Raw genomic sequence first — 22,158 nt, 5'->3', positions numbered from 1 at the left:
ACAAGCAATCTTTTAAGGATAAATTTTATTATTTATTGTACGCTAAAGATGTTCAGAGTCCTCACAAAAGAGGAAATGTCACTGCACGCTAAGTAAATTTGACCGATTCACTGTGATGGGACGATTACTTTCTGTTCCCTCAGACTTTTGAATTATTACAAGACTTATGCTGCGTTTTGGATTTGAGAACTTTCATTTCAAGATAGTTTACTTTTAAAAAAGCACTTTACTAGTTTTATTTTGCTCAGTACTAACTACTTCACATCCCTTCCTCATTTATGTTAAGTTTACTTTTTGTTATCCTAAACCCGATGTAATTTAATGTTAAATTCTTGCCCTTTTCCATTTCTCTTTTTCTAGTTGTTTTGTATATAACCACTAAATTTAAAATTTTGAAAAAAATGGAATAAATAAATATGTTAAAAATGAAAAGACTTGTTCGTTTACGGTCTTTAGATGCGATATGACAGGCGTCATTTGGATCCCACTCAAAACAAACATTATTATCATGCTATACTAATAACTGTCTCAAACATGACAAAAGTCGCACACGCCTTCTCTCTCTTCGACCATTACATTTGCAAACGTCTCTTTCTGTATGACAGGCTCACAGTATTTTCACAGTTTGAACAACGTGAATTATCAGACTGTGACTCTGGAAAAGACAACGTTAAGGTAATTTTCTTTGAAGGATATTTGCAGAACATTACGGGTTTAATGAGGGACATTATCGGATATATCCGGATATAAACAAGATTTATTTTAAGAAAAAATAAACTATGGATTTTGGTTCGCAGAGACCAAAATCAGTCAACTGTTTATATTTAAGGGAGGCAAGCGTGGCCGAGTGGTTTAGGGCGCTGGTGTTGTAATCCGGAGGTCACCGGTTCGAGGCCTGCCCTTGCCACTAGCTGGATTTGTTTCTCGGTTGTCCCGAGTTCAAATCCTCGACCACGCTTTGTATATAGCCAACTGGTCTGCCTCCCGCCAGTTGGAATTTTTAACCTTGTTATGTTCATTTATAAATTATTTGTTTCCTCTGTTTCAGTGGCATGCCTGTAAACTAGCTATCTCGTTGAGATATGAAGCTAAGTGCATGACCACTATAAACACATATTTATTTTTTTTTATTATTATTATTTTTATCACATTTTAGAATTCCTTAATGGCCAAGTTTGGGAGAAATTTCGGTAACTGCATTTTAACTGAAAGGGAAAATGTTCTTATGCGGCAATTGGAAAATAAAAAACATAAAAGAATTCACAAACATCCACTTATTTAGTATGGAGTAAGATTTTTTAAGACTTTTTAAAAACTTTTTCACCACAGGACGAATCTGAGACAAAAGCTAAGGGAAAGTGATGTCGCTTTTTACTTGCAGGTGGAATTGTATAAACATGTTAATGTGGATCATACTTGTGGTGAGTATAGTGAATAATTAATAAACCCCTTAATGACATTGGTCTCAGTAAGACAGGATATTGTCTTATGCGAAAAGAACTGTGGCAAAAAAAGAACGACATGGACCTCGAATGAACAAAAAGTGAACAGGATGAACTTAAATGCAAAAATATAACGTCCTTGCATTCTACTCATTATGAGCAACGAAGATTTAATGCGTCTGAAGCCATGTACAGCTATTTGGTTACGGTAGAATAAAAAATAAATTAAAAACCGGCTGTCTTGCTCTGACTAAACCTTTTCCCTTTTGATGTCAGACTATGGCTAAGAAAATTGTAATACTAATTAAATTTTTCCCGGTCGAATGTGAGAATCGACGCGGAGCGACGAAAAAAAATTGTCCTTGTATTTGTCCCCAGCGGTTTCAAGAAGAGGGAGTGTCAAGTAAAACATCGTTAAGAAAAGAACAGAACAACGTAAAGAACAGAAGAAAGTTCTTGATAGGAATGGTGCCAAATACATATATACCGGGTACAACCTGCACCTGGTAACGCGAAGTGGGCTTTTGCGGGTCGCAATTTTTTGCCACCTTTCGGGTAAACTTGCAAAGACTCTTTACAGATGTCACGAACGTGTTTAAACCATCTGAAAACCAATAGGAGAGTGAGAAATTTCCAAGGAATTTCATTGTTACTAGAAACGAACATCCGAATAATAACTGACCCATTCCCCCGCAGAAAGGAATATTACAATATATATACAATAGTGCTTTGCACTTGCTGCTTTAGATATGTTTATTATTTTTATGTTATTTATTTGTTCAGTTAAAACTAGAAATGAATAAAACATTTTAAATATTAGAAAATTTAATTCAAATATTTTGTCATTCTATTTCACAGTGCTGGTCTAACGTTTTTGCTGATTTAGAATCGGGTAAGTTGTTATTTTTTTAAATTCATTTCAGTGGGAATTACAATATCGTATAATAAATATATCTTATTATTTTGCGTCTGCTAAAAGTATCTTTGTGGCTCGTTTATCAGTCTAAATCACCTACTGCACTGAGAAATGAGCTGTACTGCTTATCCTTAATGCGCATTATTTCACCCTTGATTAAAACACACGCATTAAAAATGGCGGCTTTTGACTGGAGCTTGCCAGAGAAGTGAATCGTCATTTTCTTGTAAACGAGTCTGGCGACCTACCAATTCTCTCTCTAAACAATCGTCCGAAATCTGAATTTAGCACGCAATCGGGAATATAATAATGATATTATAAGGAATTATTGCGTATGGCCAAGGTGCTGTTGCTCCTGAGCGAGCATTTATGTCAAATTATTTATGTCTATTTATGTCAAAATGTAAGTTCCTATAAGATAAACAACCAGTTGGCAATCGAAACTAGTTTGACAAAAATCTCAGAAATGACCTTAATGTTAGAACAATCAGTGATCTGAATGATTCTTACATCTCATATATACAATGCATATGCCAGGAAGTAAAAGAAGTTTTGTTTTGTCTAGGTATTTCATTAAATTCTTTCTAGAAAATAAAAAGTGTTTGGAAACCAGTGAGGAAAGTTTTATATTGACAGCAGGGCTTTTTTTACATCTCCTCACTTTTCATATTTATGCAAAAATAAGGCAAGTAATCAAGCACCACAAAACAAACAAGTTTGAACAGAGGATAGCAGAGAAGATATGTGGCTTTCCTTGATTTTCAGGTTCGGAAGATTCTCAGTACTGGCGGTTAGATGGAAGTGATGTCGACATCGGGTCAGTTAAAAATGGCTGCTAAGTAATTTATTTTAAGAAGTATGTCTTGTATCACTGACTACTTGACGTACCTTAAACACTCTTCATTTGCTATTGTTCGAATAACTCGTTGTTTTGGAAGGCAACAAAACAGAATAAAACCTTACCAACTTTTTAGCATGCAAATGTCCCTGAATGTCTTTTCCAAAACTAACAATGGCTGAACATTTTAAACTGACATAAGTACAAATGTAACACAACAACTGATAGTTCCAGTTCAGTTCAAAGTTCCAGTTCACATCTGGATCTAGGAGTTCTACCCTGGGGCCAACTGAACGCAGCCTAGATCTAGGGCACTCTCTTGACTCTTGATGGCCGTGAGGTAGTATCATCACTTTGTCCCATGACATGTTTGTATTCCACTGGTTTGTCTTCACTTGTTGTTCCAGAAGGAACAGGTTCACTAAACTCTTGGCTTGGTGAAGTTTGTGTTGCTCTCGGGGCCTCCGGGACATCTGATGACTTACTGGTGGCTGGTAATACATCATTATCACGCTCGAGATACTTTTTCACATGGGTCACATTCCGACGGTCCTGTACACCATCAGCCTCGACAAGAGTACTATTGCCATTTTTCTGAACAACTGTAAAGGGAGACTGTTTGAATGGTGTTGAAAGTTTGTTTTCTTTCTCCTGTCTCAGTAACACCTTATCACCTTCTTGAATCTCGTTTTCACGTGCATTTCTTCTGTAGTCTGCATACACCTTCCCTTTCTCTTTCCGCTCACTGTCACGATCTCTGACTTCATCTTCAATACGAAACTCTTGGAGGTGGGGTAGTTTGGTTTTGACGCGTCTTCTAAACAACAATTCTGCTGGCCTAAACCCCGTTGTAGAATGTAGTGTACTACGATACATCACTAAGAAGCTCTCCATCTCTGACTTCCAGTTGCGACCCTCTGCTTGAGCAATACGCAGGCGCTTCAGGATACTGCGGTTTTGTCTTTCGATTTCACCGTTGGCCTGTAGCAATAAAGGTGTGGTTCTCCTGTGCTCAATTCCGTTCTCCTCCAAGTATTTCTCAAAATAGTCACTGACAATCTGCGGTCTATTGTCAGTCCTTGGGGACAAAGGAAGGCCGCGAGGGACGAAAATCTTGGACAGCAATGATACAATCTTCTCAGCGGTAGTTGGTTTGGTAAATTCCATCTTGAATAATCGGCTGTAGTAGTCCACCACGACAAAGACATAATCACCGGAAGGCAGTGGACCCAAAAAGTCAGAAGGCAACTCTTACGTGATATCAGCTCAGGTTCAGATGGTTTGAAACTAACTGACAGCCATGACAGGTCTTACAAGCTTTCTCCGCTTCTTTGTCGATGCTTGGCCACCACACTTTGGTTCGCAAACGTTTCTTCATTGATACAATTCCAGGATGAACTTCATGTGCCAACTTTAGTACTTGACTACGAAGTTGCTTACGTTCCAATCGCACTTAATTCGCCTCGCACAGGTGGGTACTCTTTGAATTCTATGGCATGCTACTTTCCATTCAAGAGACATTCTCGCACACCTTTCAGCTCTGGGTCATGTTCTGATGCTCTCTCAATTTCACGAGTTGTCAAGGCAACAGGTGTTGATTCTTGAGCTACCCACTTCACATACTCCTCTGTTAAGTCTTCGTCTCTTGACGGCGTCAGTGGATGTAGTAGGCGTGACAAAGAATCTGCAATATTCTGGGGACCTGGGACGTATTTCACGGTAAATCTGTAAGGTTGCATTCTGAGAAGCCATCGCTCGATCCTAGCACAGGTCTTGGATTTAGGCGAGAAAATACATTCCAGGGGTTTGTGGTCTGTCATTAATTCAAATTCAGCACCATACAAATAGGCATGAAATCTTTCGCTGGACCACACTATTGCCAAAGCCCCTTTCTCCGTTTGAGAATACCGGCGTTCTGTATCGGACAAGCTTCGGCTTGCATAGCTAATAACTCGTTGCTTATCTTCTTGCTGTTGGACTAGTACAGCTCCTAATCCTACAAGGGTTGCGTCTGCGATCACCTAAGCTGGGGCATTCTTATCAAAGTATCCAAGTGTCTCTGCACTGGACAGTCGCTTCTTTAACTCTTCAAATGATTTCTGTTGCTCCAGCCCCCACACGAAGGGTTCACCATTCTTTAAAAGCTGGCGGAGAGGTGCAGATACCGTTGCGGTCAGGTCAGGAATAAAACGTGCAGTAAAATTAACCAGTCCTAGGAAGCTCCTCACTTCCGCAGCACCCGTCGGTTGCCGGGCGTCAACAACTGCCTTTAATTTAACATCCGCTGGACCAATTCCACGTGCTGACAACACATGACCCATGAATTCCAAGTGCGACATCTTGAATTGACACTTGTCGCGGTTCAATGTCAACCCCTTGCTGCTCAATACTCGGACCACATTCTCGAATCTTCTGTCATGCTCCTCCTCAGTGGCTGCATGCACTATCACATCATCAAGACTGTTATGGGCGCCATCAGCAATCTTGCAGAACTTGTTGGAGAACCTTCTGGTACATCTCAGGCGCACAATTATCCCTAACATGAGTCGCTTGTATCGGTAGAGTCCATTGTGTGTGCAGAATGTAGTAATATCTCTTGATTTAGGTGACGGCTCTATCTGATGGTAGGCAGAGTTGAGATCCAATTTTTGCTGAAAAACTTGCTACGATTCAAATCTTGTAAAATTTTATCGATGGTGGGTATTGGGTAACGTTCCCGCTTTACTACCATGTCGGCTTGACGCATATCGACACTCAAACGGATGTCACCTGAAGGCTTGGGTACGACTACCTCTGGTGATACCCACGAACTCGGACCAATCACTGTCTCAATCATGCCTAGCTTAACAAGTTCATCCAGTTTGTCACTCAGTTTTTCATGAAGGTGGTATGGAACTCGTCTAATTGGTTGTGCAATGGGCTGTACCTCTGAATCAATTGGGATTTTTTGCTCAAAATCCTTCAATTTGCCAATACCTTCACAATATCCGGGAAATGTTTCAAAAATGCTTGGTCCCCCCTTTCTGCTCCATCTGTGATACCTTTAGTGAGTTAACTTAAGAACCCAGCTTCAAAACTCAGGCAATGGCAGTTTCTCACCCAAGGAAGGCATGTCCCTCATTTTCAATATCAACAAATTCGACCCCACTCAACACTCTCTCTCCAACAGGCACTTCTGCAGTAAACGTGCCTGTAAGTGCCTGTAAGTGGCCGATAACTACGTAAAAAACTCCGACAATGATAGTGCTGTTTGATTGACATTTCTTAGTGTTCACTTTCTTACTTTTCTTCTTCCTCTTTCTTGCTGTAGCGAAACAAAGAAAACTGCAACGTTACATGTAAAAGAAAACTTTAATAAAATAAGTTAACAATTTAGCATTCGGATCACAGATCGAGTAAACAAGGTTTTGGATTTAAGACCAAAGAGTCGTTACCATATCCATATCGCGTTTACGAAAGCGTTTCCTCCACCCGCTCCCAGTCCCCTGGCCCTACTATATCTGGACACACAAATGTAGATATAGAAGATATATATAACTGTCGCTTTATTAGGATATAATTGAGGCCGAAGCATGAATTTCTTTTATTAATTTTCAGTTACAACAATGCATCGGAATTCAGCATTGGCCGATGTTCTGAGAGCAAGTCACTTACTTTCAATAAATCAATATCCTACGTCACAGCTCCTTGCTTAAACGTCACAGCCGACGAAAGTTTTACATATTCCATATGGATGTATATTACGTTTACCATAAAAGATGAGTCCCCAACATTGTATGCGGACATGAGAGTTAAAAAAGATGCATATGGTTTCTATTATACCATAGTGGACCGTGCAATCAGTTTAAGACTGATCCTCGGTAGTCCGAACTATACAGAAGTAATGAAGACCGATGTGGAAATCAAATTTAACACGTGGACACACTTTGCTGCTACTTTTAATAAAGAGAAGAAGGCCTTAAGCTTGTACATCGACGGCAAGAAGCAGTACTTTGCATCATTATGGCAAGGAATAGATTATTTTTTCAAATATGTTAAAGGCAAACCTACCTGTACCATTGGTAACATGCCTGAGTTCCTGGCTGACAGGAAGTATCAATTCTATGGTTCAGTTATGGATCAATATCTTCTGAGTACTGTATCAGAATATACTGTCGATTTACTTAGAGGTGCGTTCTATGGTTCTTTGTATAAACTGGATTATTAAGTTTGGATTTGAAAACGTTCAACATACTTTAAAACATGCCCGAACATGGAAAAAATGGGTCTATTCAACAAAAATGTAAATAGATGGCATCTCTAGTCCGAAATTCTAAAACATGCAAACGGTTAACAGAATGTAAAATCTACACCTAACAGGAAAAAAGATAAACATTCATCTTAGATTATATTTTGTGTAATATCCGCCCACTCCCCCGAGCCAAGCAAAACAACAACAACAAAACAATAAGACACAGGACATACACCAAGGACCAAGGGCAGCAAATAATTGAAATTGACGAATACAAACTATGCACATTTCTATCAATTTTAACTAATTATTGTTAAATTAATTGAATATCACCTGACAGGTTTTCCAGTTCTCAACAACTCCGCTAACCAAGTAAACGGTTCTGCTGTATTGGTAAAGTGGACGCCACCCATAACAGGACAGTGCCCGGTCCATGCATACAGTATTTATTACAAAGAAGTGAGTTCCACGGAATGGACATCAATAAAGGTGACGGAGAACACAACCCAGTACGTTCTTCAGCTCATCTGCAACAAAGAATACGAAATCGGAGTTACAGCGTGGAATATGAACGGGGAGACGTCTCTGAATGACAGTAAGCTGTGGAAAGTCACAACAGGTGGAGGTAATTGTCAGCTAACCAGGCACCTATGAAGTTGTGCTATTTTGGTCAATTTTGTCATTTAAAACTCGTCTTTAAACTAAATGAAACCTCAAAGCAATGGTTTAGAACCGTGGAAACGCACCAAGGGAATACTGAAAAGCTAAAAAGGAATAAGCATGGTCCCAAATGGACACGACTGAAAGGTTTTTTTGTTGTTTTGCCGTAATTTCATCAAGAAAGTAATTTTAAAATTGGCAAAAGACACTAAAAAAGTTTGTCCTAGCCCCTAAAACGGGCAAGATTTTTTCGGTAGTACCGGTTAACGCCTTCCTCACCCCTTCTCCTTTTCGGTAGGCCTCCAGTTTATAAACTCGTTCTTGGTAGGTATTGAAATCACTGAAAGCCTCTCCTTCGCATGAACATGGTATTTTTTCTCGTTGTAAAATGCAACTTAACGTGAATTGAGAAGATCTCCCGTATTTGAATTCGTCTTACAACATTTGGTTAAGTTGTAGTTTACTACGAAAAGGACTATTGTCTTTTTATATTTACTGTAGATAACTGTATTTGTAAAAGATGCTTGACTCAAACCTTCTCGCATTTTGGCATTATACAATAAAACGTTCCTCTCTATTCTGCAAGATTAAGCAATTAATGTTGTGACTTCATAAGAAAATACTGCATTTATCTTGACATAAGCCCTTACTTTAGTTCCTTGTTAGGTCACTTGTTTACCTTGCTTCGTTTGTGTTTATTTATTTGTTTTCATAGCCAAAGCATCCCCACCTGCCATAACAAACTTGGAGAAGTCTAACTGCTTGGTCAATCTTACGTGGTATGTCAGTAAAGATGCTCATTGTCCGTTGACCAAGTACACTATTCACTACAGGCAGATTCAAGTCGGAGGATCAAAGAAAAATACCTGGAGTAAAATTGACATAACAACAGTCTCAAACACTTACCATCAATGGTCACTTCAGTGTGACACACAGTATGAATTTGCAGTGTCTGCTTGGAACGTGATGGGGCAAAGCAACTTGTCAGAGACTTGGCAGATAAAAACAAAATCACTTCAAGGTATACCAGCAACTTATTACTTAGGGTAGCTTTTCCTTGGCAATTCCCAAGTTAATAATAAAAACCAGCTTACACAGTCCAAAACTATCGTATAATCAGCTCAAAAGAAGTATGCGTCTGCTAGCATGTCTTATTACTCCTTATACATGGTATGTTAACCGGGACGAGCTATTAGACCTATAAGACACACAAAGGCTTTAGTCTCTAGTTCGTCTTTCAAAACGCACAAAAGCAGATAGTCGGTCTTCACGCGTTACTCGTCTGATGCCCGTCCTTCTACTAACAGACGGATAATCCGCCTCGGCCAGGATCATCTCTTAGTCCGTAGTCCAAGACACACAAAGGCAGGCTACCCACTCTCCATCTTGTGAACATTTTTTTTATATATATTAAGATGTATAACCAGACGCACCCAAAACATTTTCGAGGTCGTCAATAAACAAACAATGTTAAGTTACTCTCGCTAATTCTAATCAACCTCATTACTGTATCTGTTATTAATTGCAGAATCTACAACTGGAAAAACAATTGGTATTATTTTAGCAAGTATCTCTGCTTTTCTTGTGATGATCGTGGCGACTATCTGCTATAGAAGAAAGTTGACGAAGAACCGAAGGCGAAGCACCATAAAGAGAAAATGGTCAGTCAGATGATTAAACTTCAGACAAGACACACTGAACTTTTCGACAAAAAAAGACTGATTTTTTTTTGTCGTAGTTCGACTTAAACTATTTTAGGAGGTTGGATTTATGATAGATGTGTGAGCAAAATTTGGCAATGGTCTAAGAAAAAAAATATTACTCAATATATCCTGACAAAGGTTGTTTAAGGCAACCTTGCTCAGATCTTTCGCTTTTTGCTGCAGATTCATATCCAAGTAAACTTGCGGCGAGTAAAAAGATGAACTCGATTATTTCTATTGTAATGACCGTACTAATGGATTATCAAAGGCATTTATCGAGCTGTTGTTTAAGTTGATTGTGGAGAAAATCGCTACCTGTTGACTGTTTTTTTGCTTTTCTGGAATTTGTAGAGAAAAATTCGTTAACTGCCTTTCTTTTTGACGTACTACCCAATTGTAAACATCAACTTACAAATGCTTGATTTCAGGTCCAAGTCAGACATCACCCCTCTTCAGCACTTGGAGGTTTGGCCTGAACAAGTTACTTTGCTGGAAGAACTGGGCCGAGGGGCGTTTGGAAAAGTACATAAAGCAGTGCTGAGAGAATCACCAGGAGTGGAAGTATTTCACAGCAATATCAGAGGGAAACGTGTGCAGTTTAAAGAAGGAAGAACCATTGCTGTCAAAGTTCTCAGCGGTAACTGATTGTTCTCTTTTCTAGTTTGGCAATTTATCTCTGTTTGCAGATCAGATACACGTACTTGCATTAAAAAAACGCTGCCTTTAATTTGTATCACGACAATCATTTGGTTTGGCATTACGTCCTTCTGTTATACACTTAGGAACATTTCATGGTAATGAAAACGATTGACTAATAAACTTGAACCGTGAAACCTATTTCTCAAATGTGCAGAAAAAAAAAACGATAAAACTCGCATAGATGTGCACGTCAAGGACACATCAAGACCAATAGGATCGAAGCACTATTGAATTAAATGTATTTTCTTTCAGTCACTTGCACAACCATATAAATAAAAGAAGGAGAAACTCCGGTGCAAATCATTCCTTACACTGCTGAATGCATGCAAATTAGTAAAATGGTCGAAAAAAGGTTCTATTACTATTTTCTAATCACATCGGCGCGGGACCATCAGCACTCTCGGCTGCTTTCTTGAAAAACGAACCGCCATTTATTTCATTTCATATCGTTTTCAATAGCCCTTATGCATGTTTACGTCAACCTGGCTTGTTTCACCACCAAGCCTCGCTTTCAAAGTGCAAACTTATAAATATTATCATGAACGAATTCCCAAAGCAGCAAAGATGAAAAGAATACCCACGTGAAAACTGCATTAAGGTGGCGAAAGCTTGCGAATAATTTGCGTAAACGAGGCTTGGTGGTGAATTTTGAGCTTATGACGTTATCATGCATAAGGCCTATTTGATTAGGTTCTCGATGAAGGTTCAAGGGCGTTCTCATTGGCTTACAATGTTTTTTGATGTAAAAATTAACATTAATTTAATAATTCCTACGATAGCATTGGCAGATGAACAAGACAAAGAGCAGTTTGTGGAGGAAATTGATCTCATGAAGCAAATCGGCTTCCACACCAATGTGCTTAGCATGATTGGCTTCTGGACCAGGTCAGAACCCTTCCTTTTGTTGTTAGAGTATGCACCATGCGGGGATCTACTACACTGGCTCAGAGAAAAGAGAAAAGAAGTAAGGCTTACATGTCTTAGGAGATATTATACTGATAATTCCATGTTAGGACAACATTAATGGTAACAAGCCCTAACATCAAGACAAAACTCTTAGAAATGTATTTTAGGTTTCCTATTCAAAAGTGCAAATGTCTCCAGTTGGATGAACCATTAGGTTGTAACATGATAAAATGGCGTGAAAGGAAGCGAAACTCCGAAGCGATACGTTTGAGACTCGATTCAAAACCGTTCGTAACAATGACACAGCCCATATATAAAAGAGATCCGTGTCAGGCTTTCGTCGTGTTTAAACTGTAGTAAAAAGCAATTGGTGAAACTACGCATAACTTCTTTACATCTACGTCGTCAATAGAAACAGTGATATTAAGTCTTTTAAAAATGATTTCTTTGTTCGAAAGGTTGACATTGGGAAGTTTCCCCAAGTTCAAAAGATGGAACTTTTGACACCCGATACAGCTAAAACCAAAAACCGACAGAACACTGCTGGGATTACTTTAAACATTTTACCTGAAAGTCACCAAGACAGAGAGCAGAACAGTAATGAAGTAATTGAAGGAAAGAATAATGGGACTAAAGAGAACAAAGATAAAGAAGTAAATAATCGCATTGCACAATTTGAAAATCGCAGCCACGAAGACATATTGGCGATTGAAAAAATTGCCTTTGACAATTTCGGTCAGGAAGTAGACGAAGAAGACAACAAAAGTTTGGAATCAAAACGCTTCATAAAGGTGGAGTTGGACAAGCGTTGCACAGAACCAGTAGAAGTGACACAAGAGGCCAGTGATGATGTCCATGATAATACTGGAGACTTGATTGCTAAAGACATGCTAAGCTTTGCATGGCAAATAGCACGAGGGATGGTAAGTGATGAGCAGTCACTACAAAAAACTGGTTGATAATGACTTCACCAATTATGTTTGCTTGCTTTCAAACAAATGCAGAACAACTCGGCAAATTTTGAGGTCAGAAAGATGCACATTCCCGCAATACAAACCAACGTGACGGCAAAAATAGGCGCTTCTCAGACGGATCTAATACGTGGCAGACTGTTCCGTCATAAATATGACTCACGTTTAGTGAAATTTTACTCGAAACAACCTGTTGTGTAAAAACGATAACTGATAGAGGGAAATTATCGGGTTTTTATCGACAATCAATTCGTAAAAACCCTGCACCGCCAAGGCGTAGCAAATTACAAAATGCCGAATCTCCAAACGAAATGACCTCTTGGATATTAAGTGTCGATTGAATATATAGTCAACGCTTATAATCCTACCAGACCTGCTGAGCCGGCAAGCATTAACATTTTTACCAAGTCGTTGCTGTTTTGTATTTCTTCTTTCTTCACTGCAGAGTTATCTGTCAAGCAGGAAATTTATCCACCGCGATTTAGCAGCTCGTAATGTTCTTGTGGGAGAAGACAAACATGTTAAAATCGCAGATTTTGGCTTGATGCGCCACACCGACGGTGATATATACGAAGTGAAGAGACAGAAAAAACTGCCCATAAAATGGATGGCACCGGAAGCAATTAAGGACAGTATCTACACAACACAGAGTGATGTGTATGTCCCTTTTATATATAAGATAGTTTACGTTATTCATTTTTTACCAGGAACTTACAAGAGATGGTCTGGTATTGCCTGCTTAAAAGTTTTTTAACAAGAATATAGACTCTTCTGTGCGTATGACTGTTAGTTTGTCATGTTTCAGGTGGGCATATGGCATTCTTCTTTGGGAAATGTCCACAATGGGTAAGAAAATTATCACATACAGTATAATAGACATAAGACATAAAAGACATAATTTATTTAATCACGAAGAGCTTAGGAGCCGTAGCTCGTTAAAACGCTCTCTTCAGTGAGCATTCATGAAGTTTTCTTGTTAACGTTCTTGTTTGAACTCAACAACAAGAGGCACAATACGGTAAAAACATTTATTATAACAAATTTCGTTGCAGGTGGCACACCTTATCCTGGAATTAACAACAAAGAGCTTCGCAATCTTCTTTACACTGGTTATCGTTTAGACAGACCAGATAGCTGCTCACAAGAACTGTAAGTCAATCCTCAAGATAAGATTTGAACAAACGTTACCCTACTCTTAAATAATTGAAAGCTTTCAAAGTCCAATTTTCAGCTTTAAAATACGAGATAACCCCCACTGTTTTCCCTGAATAGAGCCTGAATAACTTTCATTGGTGGCTCAGTTCTTTAAGTTGTCTCACTTGTGTCCATATTGGCGTTACCGCCAAAAACCGATAGGGCTCTTATAACCGTTTTTTAAACTGCCATCAGAATTCATTCCATTACACATGTTTTATTACAGTTGGAATAGAGAAAGTAGATGACAAATTATTCGAAAAGAAAAAACAGTTGGCTTTATCACTGTCATTTTGTTTATATTTTCTGCAGTTTGAGCTGCCATTCAATGGTTTTCTGTAGATATGCACATATCTATGATCAATTAAAGCGTTCACGCTTCTCAATTCGCACAGTAATGTTGTAGCCTGTGTACAGGCTATAATGTTGAAGAATAATTTGAAACCAGTTACGGGATATAGACGTCTGCATTAAACTCTACTCATAAAATTGACTCACACTCACAGGAGGCACCAAGTAACGCAATTAAAAAATTAACCTATGATTGGTTCTAAGAAGCGCTGCGGCGTGGGATATAAAGCTGAAATTTTCACATTTTCGTAAACCATTTTGAATTGTATAGAGCGGTTTTCACTTGAGTGTCGAAAGTAATTTACGTTTGCTTTGGTTTTGCGTTCACTACGCTTAGTGATTGGTTTAAAAATTTCGCGCCACTTTCTCGGCTAATCAGGAGTAAAACCAAAACCAATCGTGTCTCGCTCGCGCACGTTTTCCCGCGCTTCGTGCCAACTACATGTATTTGCTTCGAGTTTTGATTGGTTCACTGGATTGTCTGTGACCTTTGTGATTGGCCAGAGTAATTTCTTTGGTTTTGGTGTTACGACACTCAAGTGAAAACCGCTCTATTAATGTTTTATTAGGTATTCATTAATGCTGGAGTGCTGGCAGGAAGATCCCAGGAGGAGACCTACATTTGAACAAATTGTGGGATTACTGGAAGCTATGATGATGAGAGATACTCCGTATTTTGATTTTAATCAACTGGATGAATCCCATTCCTACTACAATGTAGCGTCATCGGTCAGTTGTACCACTGAAAATAGAGAGTGACTGGCGGAGTTTGTAAATTATGTTCGGTTAAAGGGCGAAGCCCGTATTGAAAATGTGTTTTCTGGTGCTCAGATCTTAAGCTGCGTCCACATTAGGCCGAAACATGATTAGTCTCATCACGAATGAAACATGTTTCGTTGTGCAAAGTGTTCACATCTGGCAATGCATTGCGCAAATAATCATAATTGAAACATGATTAGTCTGATCATGACTGAAACTACCTCACGAGGTAGTTTCAATCATGATCAGACTAAACAAGTTAAAAATGGCGGACATAAGGTGAGGAGGCGAGTGCCCAAAAGCATCAAGTTTGGGCTTTCTATGTGACCAAATGTTTATTTAAAATATAGGCTAATAAAGCGATACAATATGGGTTATCGGTGTTGGATAGAAAGCAGAAAATTTGGCAGAATATCGCCACGAAAGTTTACGACGGCGGCTGCAAGCGCGCAGCGTTACAGCATTGCAATTGAAAAACAAACTTCACAAAATAAAAATCTTCTCAGTGTAGCGCAAATTCTGACAATACTGTCTTTTTGCTAAACGCTTTCAAGCCCTGCTTCATCGAAGGGCTTGAAAATAGACAGAAAGACAAAGATTTAATGGAAACTTTATTGTAATTTTGAGCTATATTTTTACGGTTCAATATAGTGTTTATGCAAGATTTATGCAAGAACCGTGAAACCGCATAAATTACACACCAGGTATGAAACGTGTTTGAAACTGACACCTAATGTGAACAATGCAATAACAAGCATGTTTAGGTGAAACACTGCCTCGTCCCCCAGTCGCTCGCTTGGGGGAAATGCTAGTTAATTATCCCCTCGCGCTTCGCGCTCGCTCCCAATCCACCCACTCGCGACTATCTATCAGAATCCGCGCTCAATCGGCCTTGGAAAAGCCTGTGGAGGAGGCAGGATGAAACATGTTTCGTCGAAACATGTTTATTCTAAACATGTTTCGGGTTAAATGTGAACGCAGCTTTAGTTCCACTACCGTATTAAGTTCGTGCAGGGGCACCTATCGAGAATATAGTTCAAAACCACTTAAAGATAGCACCGTTGAACGTATTTTAGTATTTAAACGGCAGATATAGGCATATTTTTATCTCTAAAAATTTTTTATCTGTTCGGATTTCCTAGCTGAAAGTCTAGTGATCCGAAAGTTATAAGGATTAAAACTTACCTTTTCGAAAAAATTCCAGCCAGAGAAGGGCTCCCGAAAATTCTAGGTGACCTTTTTAGAGTAAAAATCCGTTAAAAATGAACAATTATACCATTGTTTAGATATTCAAAAATCCTAGGAAAGGCAGGCAAGCAAAAAAATTTACAATGAATGTTCCGAAAATTCTAGATCTCAAATCGTCTTCCGAACAGATATTTTAACGAAATATTCCGTTGGGTGCCCCTGTTCGTGTATAATACCATTCTATAATAACATTCTAATTACTGACTTTGGTCATTGGTTAGACCGCTTTTTTTACGATGCAGTTTTGACACGAGTTTATCATTTTTTGTCCTTTATGGTTCCAGATTGTAAGTGGACAGTATTTAGTAAATAAACCCCTTCAGGTGGCTGGCATAATAGAGGATAATGCCCAAGGCTTAAAGATTGTCGAAAAATGAACAGTTGACTGAGAAACGAAGCTTCGAGGGCAACTGTGAAATTTTAAGGACAATCTTTCAGCCAAGGAAATTATTCTCGAATATACCAGCAAGCCAGAAAGGGGTTTATTTATTTTATAACCCTCCGATTAATTTCTACAACGCACTTTATTGCGATTGAAATCTTAACATAATCGAGCTTCCGTGCCGAAAGTTTCAAGTAAATCTATCGAGCCGTTTTATAGATTTTTCAACAAGCGCTTAAAACCGAAAATTATCTGAAAATTGCAATACGAGTGGTCGTAAGAAAAAAACAAATTCTCAGAATCGCTTTGTGGAAACTCGACAAAACTTTTACGACTTCGAAAGATCACTTTAATACACACTTTGGCGTTATTTGAGATTACTTCCTCTACGTAGTGTTTGTGTCTCGGCTCATTTATTATCGCTACACCAAAAGTACAATCTGAAACATTTTTTGTGATTTATTCGAAATCAAACATACAGAATATTTTATTTGCAGTACATCATAGTTTAAGATGCTGGTATTAGTTTTTAAGCGGCAAATCTGATTCACGCGAAAATCAGGTTTTACTGTATTAGCGGTTTTCTGTTTATCGTTGCTATGGAAATATCGATTACTTTAAAATATATATCAAAGTAAACTTCAAGCTAAAATCAATATATGGTGTAATTTTCATATCGATCCGAGTCAGGGAAGATCGTTTAAAGGCCAATTGCAAATTGAAGGTATGGCCCAGAAAAAACTGTATCGAGCCACCTTAAAGCGACAAAAGCCGGATACAAAAACGATTTACTTTATGTACAAGGACCTTGATCAAAACGCAACGCAAGAATACGTGATTAAAGGCCCACCTTCATCCAAACGGCCGTGCGATCGTTTGTTATTGTTTTCAAACGGATTAATTGTTCTTCTCGCGATCTCATTGGTTGACGGAATATTCTTACCAGCGAGAAAATCGTCACGTATAAATTCAAAACAAATCAGAGCAGCTAACTCAGCGATTTACTTTGTGACGTTGCCCCAATCTACGGCCTCAATTTACAAATCTTCAGGCTTCCATGAAAGGCATTTACTCCCAGAAACTTTGATATTTACTGATGTTCGCCATGTGAAAGTTTCAATGAAATAGAAAGCGAGAAGTTAGTTAGTTTGTTTGCGTCTGTAAGCGTAAGCAAGCGACTAGGCAGGAGACTCCAACATTCGATTGTTTTGCATATTGTAATCTTGTCTTGTAAGGAAACAGTGATTTTGAAGTCTTTCATAGTCATTATAGAGGTTAGTTTGAAGGGAAACAAAGAGCGTATATGACTCGATAGCAACTCATTGATTATCGCGTGCAACCGAGAGTTAAGTAAGATTGCATCTTGGCTTTCTGCTAATAAACTTTCTTTAAATATTAAAGGCTGGTTCTCATATGATCGCCCCGATCGTCTCTGTCGCTTCTGTCGTTTCCAATTTCTCATTTGATTGGAGCAGGCAAACTTTTTGAAGCGACAGAAGCGACAGAGACGATCGGGACGATCATATGAGAACCAGGCTTAAGAAAACACACTTTATAATTTTCAAATCCAGAGGGAAGAAATCAAATCAAAATTTTTCAATCACAATAAATCCCCAAGAAATTGAGCATGCAAGTTAAGTATACTAAATTTTTGGGTTTATAAATAGATGATGAGTTCACATGGAAATATCACATTGACCAAGTTGCTACTAAAATATCAAAAATGACAGGTATTACTTATCTCTAAAAACTCTACAGACAATTTATGACACCATGGTATACCCTTATTTGACATACTGTAATATCGTCTGGACAAGTACTTATCCATCCAGGCTTAAATCATTATTTATGCTGCAAAAAAAGATAGTTAGAATTATGAAGTTTGCAAAATACGAGGAAAAATCTAGACCACTATTCCTATCATTAAAGATTCTTAATATATATGAGTTAAATACATACCTGATGGCACTCTTTATGTACTCATACTTTAGTGATAATCTACCAAGTTATTTTACTAATTATTTTAAATAAAATGAAATGATCCATAGCCATAACACTAGAACAGCCTCAAATATATATATTGATTTTAAAAGGACAAATTATGGGAAATTTTCTCTTAAATTTAGAGGGCCCAAATTTGGAACAAATTAACTAAGGAACTTAAAGTATTAAAAACATATAGCCTATTTAAAAAATCAGCAAAAGTTTATGTGCAAAATCATATGTATTCCTTAAGCTAGATTATCAGGCCCGTAGGGTGGGGGGCATTTTTGGGGGGTTGAAAAGATAAAATTTTTTACACAAAACAATCAAAAGACTGTGACCGGTCGCGGGTTAATTGATGTTCGTCTTGCTTTTCATTCTTGTCGTGGCGCTCGCGGAAATCAGAACTAGCGTTAGTTGGCTGGATAAGCAAGCATGCGCATTTGTTGTGTTGTGGATTTCTGGACAAAGTTCTTAGTTGAAGACAGTGTGTAAGCATTGCAAAATAATCCCAACCAAAATTTCTGAACTTATAGAATTACTCCCAGGAACAAACATACTTGCTAAGACATGGAAGATGTTTAGTAGTTGTTTTTTAAATACATAATTGTATAACGTGTCAGATAATTCACCAATCTTTCAATTTTTTGTCCACTTATCCTGTAATTTAAATATTTGTGTTTTGAAAACTGTCAAAATACACACACTCATTTCTAAACATTTCGAATTTATTTTTAGAATGAAAATTACTTTCCGAGGAAGGAAAATGCATCCCACCTCAGAAATGATGTCAAAATGCAGGAAATGGTAGCGCCTTCGCCGCTCGTCTGCTAAAAAGTACCTCCCAAAAAATAAGAGAACCCCCCTCAACAGAATCCACCCTACGGGCCTGATTATAGTTAATTTTTAAAAATAGCAAAACCCGTGATAGTGTCTACATTTATAGAAACTATATCCATCTGCTATATTATTGTTAGTTTTTAACATATGGGGATCTTCTTTAGAAAAGCTCAGTAGAGCTTGCTAAGATCTCCAGTCATTATATATTAATATTTTTAGCAGATATATGACATTTCTGTAAATTAGAAATATAATGGACGAATAAAGGATATGAATTTGTAAAATAGCACTTGTCCACTGACTCCCGCATTACAGGCAACATTTCGAGCAGAATAGGTCATATTTGTGCCGTATCAAACTTTGCCTATTGTTATGGGCCGTTTGTTAGATGGACTGACCCTTTTCGGGTAAAAGTGAAACAGATCCAAACCTTAATATAAACCACCAAAATATCACTGATCACTCCCCAAGCTAACGTTAATCCGCCCTCTGAAATGAACCCTAAAATCTTAAGGTGGGGCATATCTTTTGGACGCGCTGACAGTTGGCGGATCATAGACAGCTGCTCAAGAAAACGATTTTGCAAATTCTTTTTCGGACTTCCCCCTAAAACGCAAAAAACAACAACAAATCGATAGAATTCAGATTGGGTTTAAAATCCCTCTCCGTTTTCGGATTTTTGTTTTATTGGGAAATCCGAAATCAAGATTTGAAAATCCAAGCCGGATTTCCCAGTCAAATGCACTCTAGAACCTCTTTGTTATGGAGTTGCAATTAATTCTGAAAATATTCAATCAATGAAACCTTTTATTATTGGAGATTCTCATCAAAGCACAGGCGTATCGGAGGTCATATAGGCGGCTCCACTTTCCTTCATTATTATTGGTCTAGCTGCGACGCAGGCTAGGCTTCAAAACGTACATATACAACACTAACTGAATTTCTATTAGAGAAAAACAAATTAAAAAGTTCGTATTGTCGGCAGAACGTCGATCGCATTGTGTAAGTATCAACCTAAAACAATATCAATTAGGGATCTTTCATTTCGGCCGCTCAACGAACGATATAAGTTCTATTAGTGTTTAAGCTTGCATTGCAGGCGGTTTTGGTGGGCGATCGCTTGAATTAAAAAATGCGAGTGGAAAAAGGCGGGAACGGGACGGGTCTGAATAAAATCCCTTGTCTGTTTTTCATATCATCCTAACACTGAGAACATTTGATGGAATATTCAGCAACCGCTCGTCCAAAATACCATGATGTTCCTAGCAACCAACAGTGTTTTCTATTATATTGGAATACTCCCTCATGAATTGAAAAAAATCTTCTTAAAACATGTAATATATATTGAGAAGTGCAACTATGCTATATGGCACGCCTGAAAATCAGCTGGTACGTCTCATTACGTACGTCTGGTACGTGTTCGGTAAGGTATTCGAGTTATAGATGAGTACTTCTTGGCCGTGTCAAACGCTGGTTTAAGATATTTTGTATGAACACAATCTCTAAATGGTCCTAAATATAAGAGTTTATTCCAAAGAATAGTGAAACCAAAGAGTCTTGCGCCGTGCTCGCGCGAAAATTTGCGGGGTATTTATATTTATCTTTTCAGGAGATAGCAAGACTCGAAACTCATCTAGTGTTTCAATAACGGCTCTTGTTCCCCGACCGACTTGTGGTAATTCATGGGTGAGGTGAAATGTGAGATGCGAACAGGTGACATGGCCAAACGGCATGCACAGAATCCTAAACCACGCAGATCGGCATGTCACTAGACAACTTGCTTAAACAGGAAGGATGAAATAAAACGAGACAAAACACAACCACAATCCCAGCAGTAAACGGAAGTTGAATAGTCTCGCTCCTATGAGCTTCCTTTAGCTCAGTGCTAGAGCGACCGACCGGTGTGTGGAATGCCCTGGATTCGACTCATGTTGGGAGAATTTGAAAAAGCTCTTCCCAAATAGCTTGTGTTATCGTCTGATTGATATATTTCCATCTTAACTAGTAATACGTGACTCGCAGGGCCTCGCGAAGCTCTGGGTTGGGGAGGGGGGGGGGGTGGGGGGTGGGTGTTATAAATAAGGAGTGGATTATTTGAAGTTGAACATATTCAATTTTCCACAGTAATCAGGAAGATATATTTGTTAGAAATTTTAAAATATTTTTTGGAGGGGTAGCATTGGATAGGTAGTGGATTGGGGAGTGATGGGGTGGTTGATACAATGAGTTAAAATCGCTGGAGAAAAGTACCAATTTTTCTCTTTGGCAGGTTTCCCCCTTGTTTGCCAAAAAGTACCCCCTTCCTTATTTGAGGAACTGTAAGTTTTATTTTATCCCTCCCCATTCCTGTTCTTCTGCTCCTCTGTTTCCTCCTGTATTTGCTGTCTTCTTTGAGCTAATAGCTGTTCTCTTTGCTCTGAAGTGCGTTGTTGTCTTCGCCTTCTGTTTCGTTCGCGATTAGCTTGAAGTCGCCGTTCACGTTGATCTGGAGTTTCGTTGGTATATCTCCCTCGAACATGATTTGTTGTCCCCTGGCGACCGACCTGTTTTTGTACGTCCTGTTCTGTTGAATTTCCAGTGGAATCTGAAGGAATTGCGGCCAGATTCAACATATTTTCTCACAGCTTGTTTTGTCACGGGCTCCTCCACAGAAAGCACAATAAAGAGTGCGCCCGCGAGTGGCCGGGGGCATAAATTATAGCCTCAGGCCACGTAATTATAACCGGTGATAACCGGTTTTAACCGGTGATTTGTTATTGTTGCCTAGTAACGGGCATGGCCGCGACATCCTTGTTCCTAGGGTCTACTCCGCTTTGAAGATGGCGGCTCTTTCTGGTTCGTAAAGAGATATAAAGCGTTGGGAAGCGCAGGCTATTTTCCAAATCATCGACAAATTATTGGATAGTCGCATTTTGGACATTTATTTGAGGGCATTAAAAAAAAGAAGAACGAACGGCAGGAGGATTCGAACCCTCTGCCCGCGCGCCCCTGATGGCGATGAAAGGTTTATAGCCTGAATAGGCATTGAGGGAATA

The 22,158-nt window shown here is 38.7% G+C and overlaps 1 protein-coding gene across 1 annotated transcript; it reads left to right on the top strand.

Moving 5' to 3' along the window:
- The first annotated feature begins 1,329 nt into the window (after positions 1-1,329).
- Positions 1,330-17,693, top strand: LOC144657124 (uncharacterized). The gene is made up of 14 exons (XM_078517431.1): positions 1,330-1,421; positions 2,301-2,334; positions 3,124-3,175; positions 6,794-7,365; positions 7,768-8,052; positions 8,803-9,108; positions 9,616-9,748; positions 10,219-10,427; positions 11,269-11,453; positions 11,854-12,318; positions 12,812-13,023; positions 13,172-13,212; positions 13,419-13,515; positions 14,481-17,693. Exons 1-14 carry the CDS (start codon positions 1,362-1,364, stop codon positions 14,668-14,670), a joined length of 2,841 nt encoding a protein of 946 aa, XP_078373557.1. The 5' UTR covers positions 1,330-1,361; the 3' UTR covers positions 14,671-17,693.
- The last annotated feature ends 4,465 nt before the right edge of the window (positions 17,694-22,158 follow it).

The sequence above is a fragment of the Oculina patagonica genome, chromosome 6, assembly GCF_052425735.1.
Source record: "Oculina patagonica isolate OP01 chromosome 6, crgOcupat, whole genome shotgun sequence".
Taxonomy (NCBI): Eukaryota; Metazoa; Cnidaria; class Anthozoa; order Scleractinia; family Oculinidae; genus Oculina; species Oculina patagonica.
Note: the sequence above shows the minus strand (reverse complement) of the source record. Positions and strands in the feature narration are given on the sequence as shown.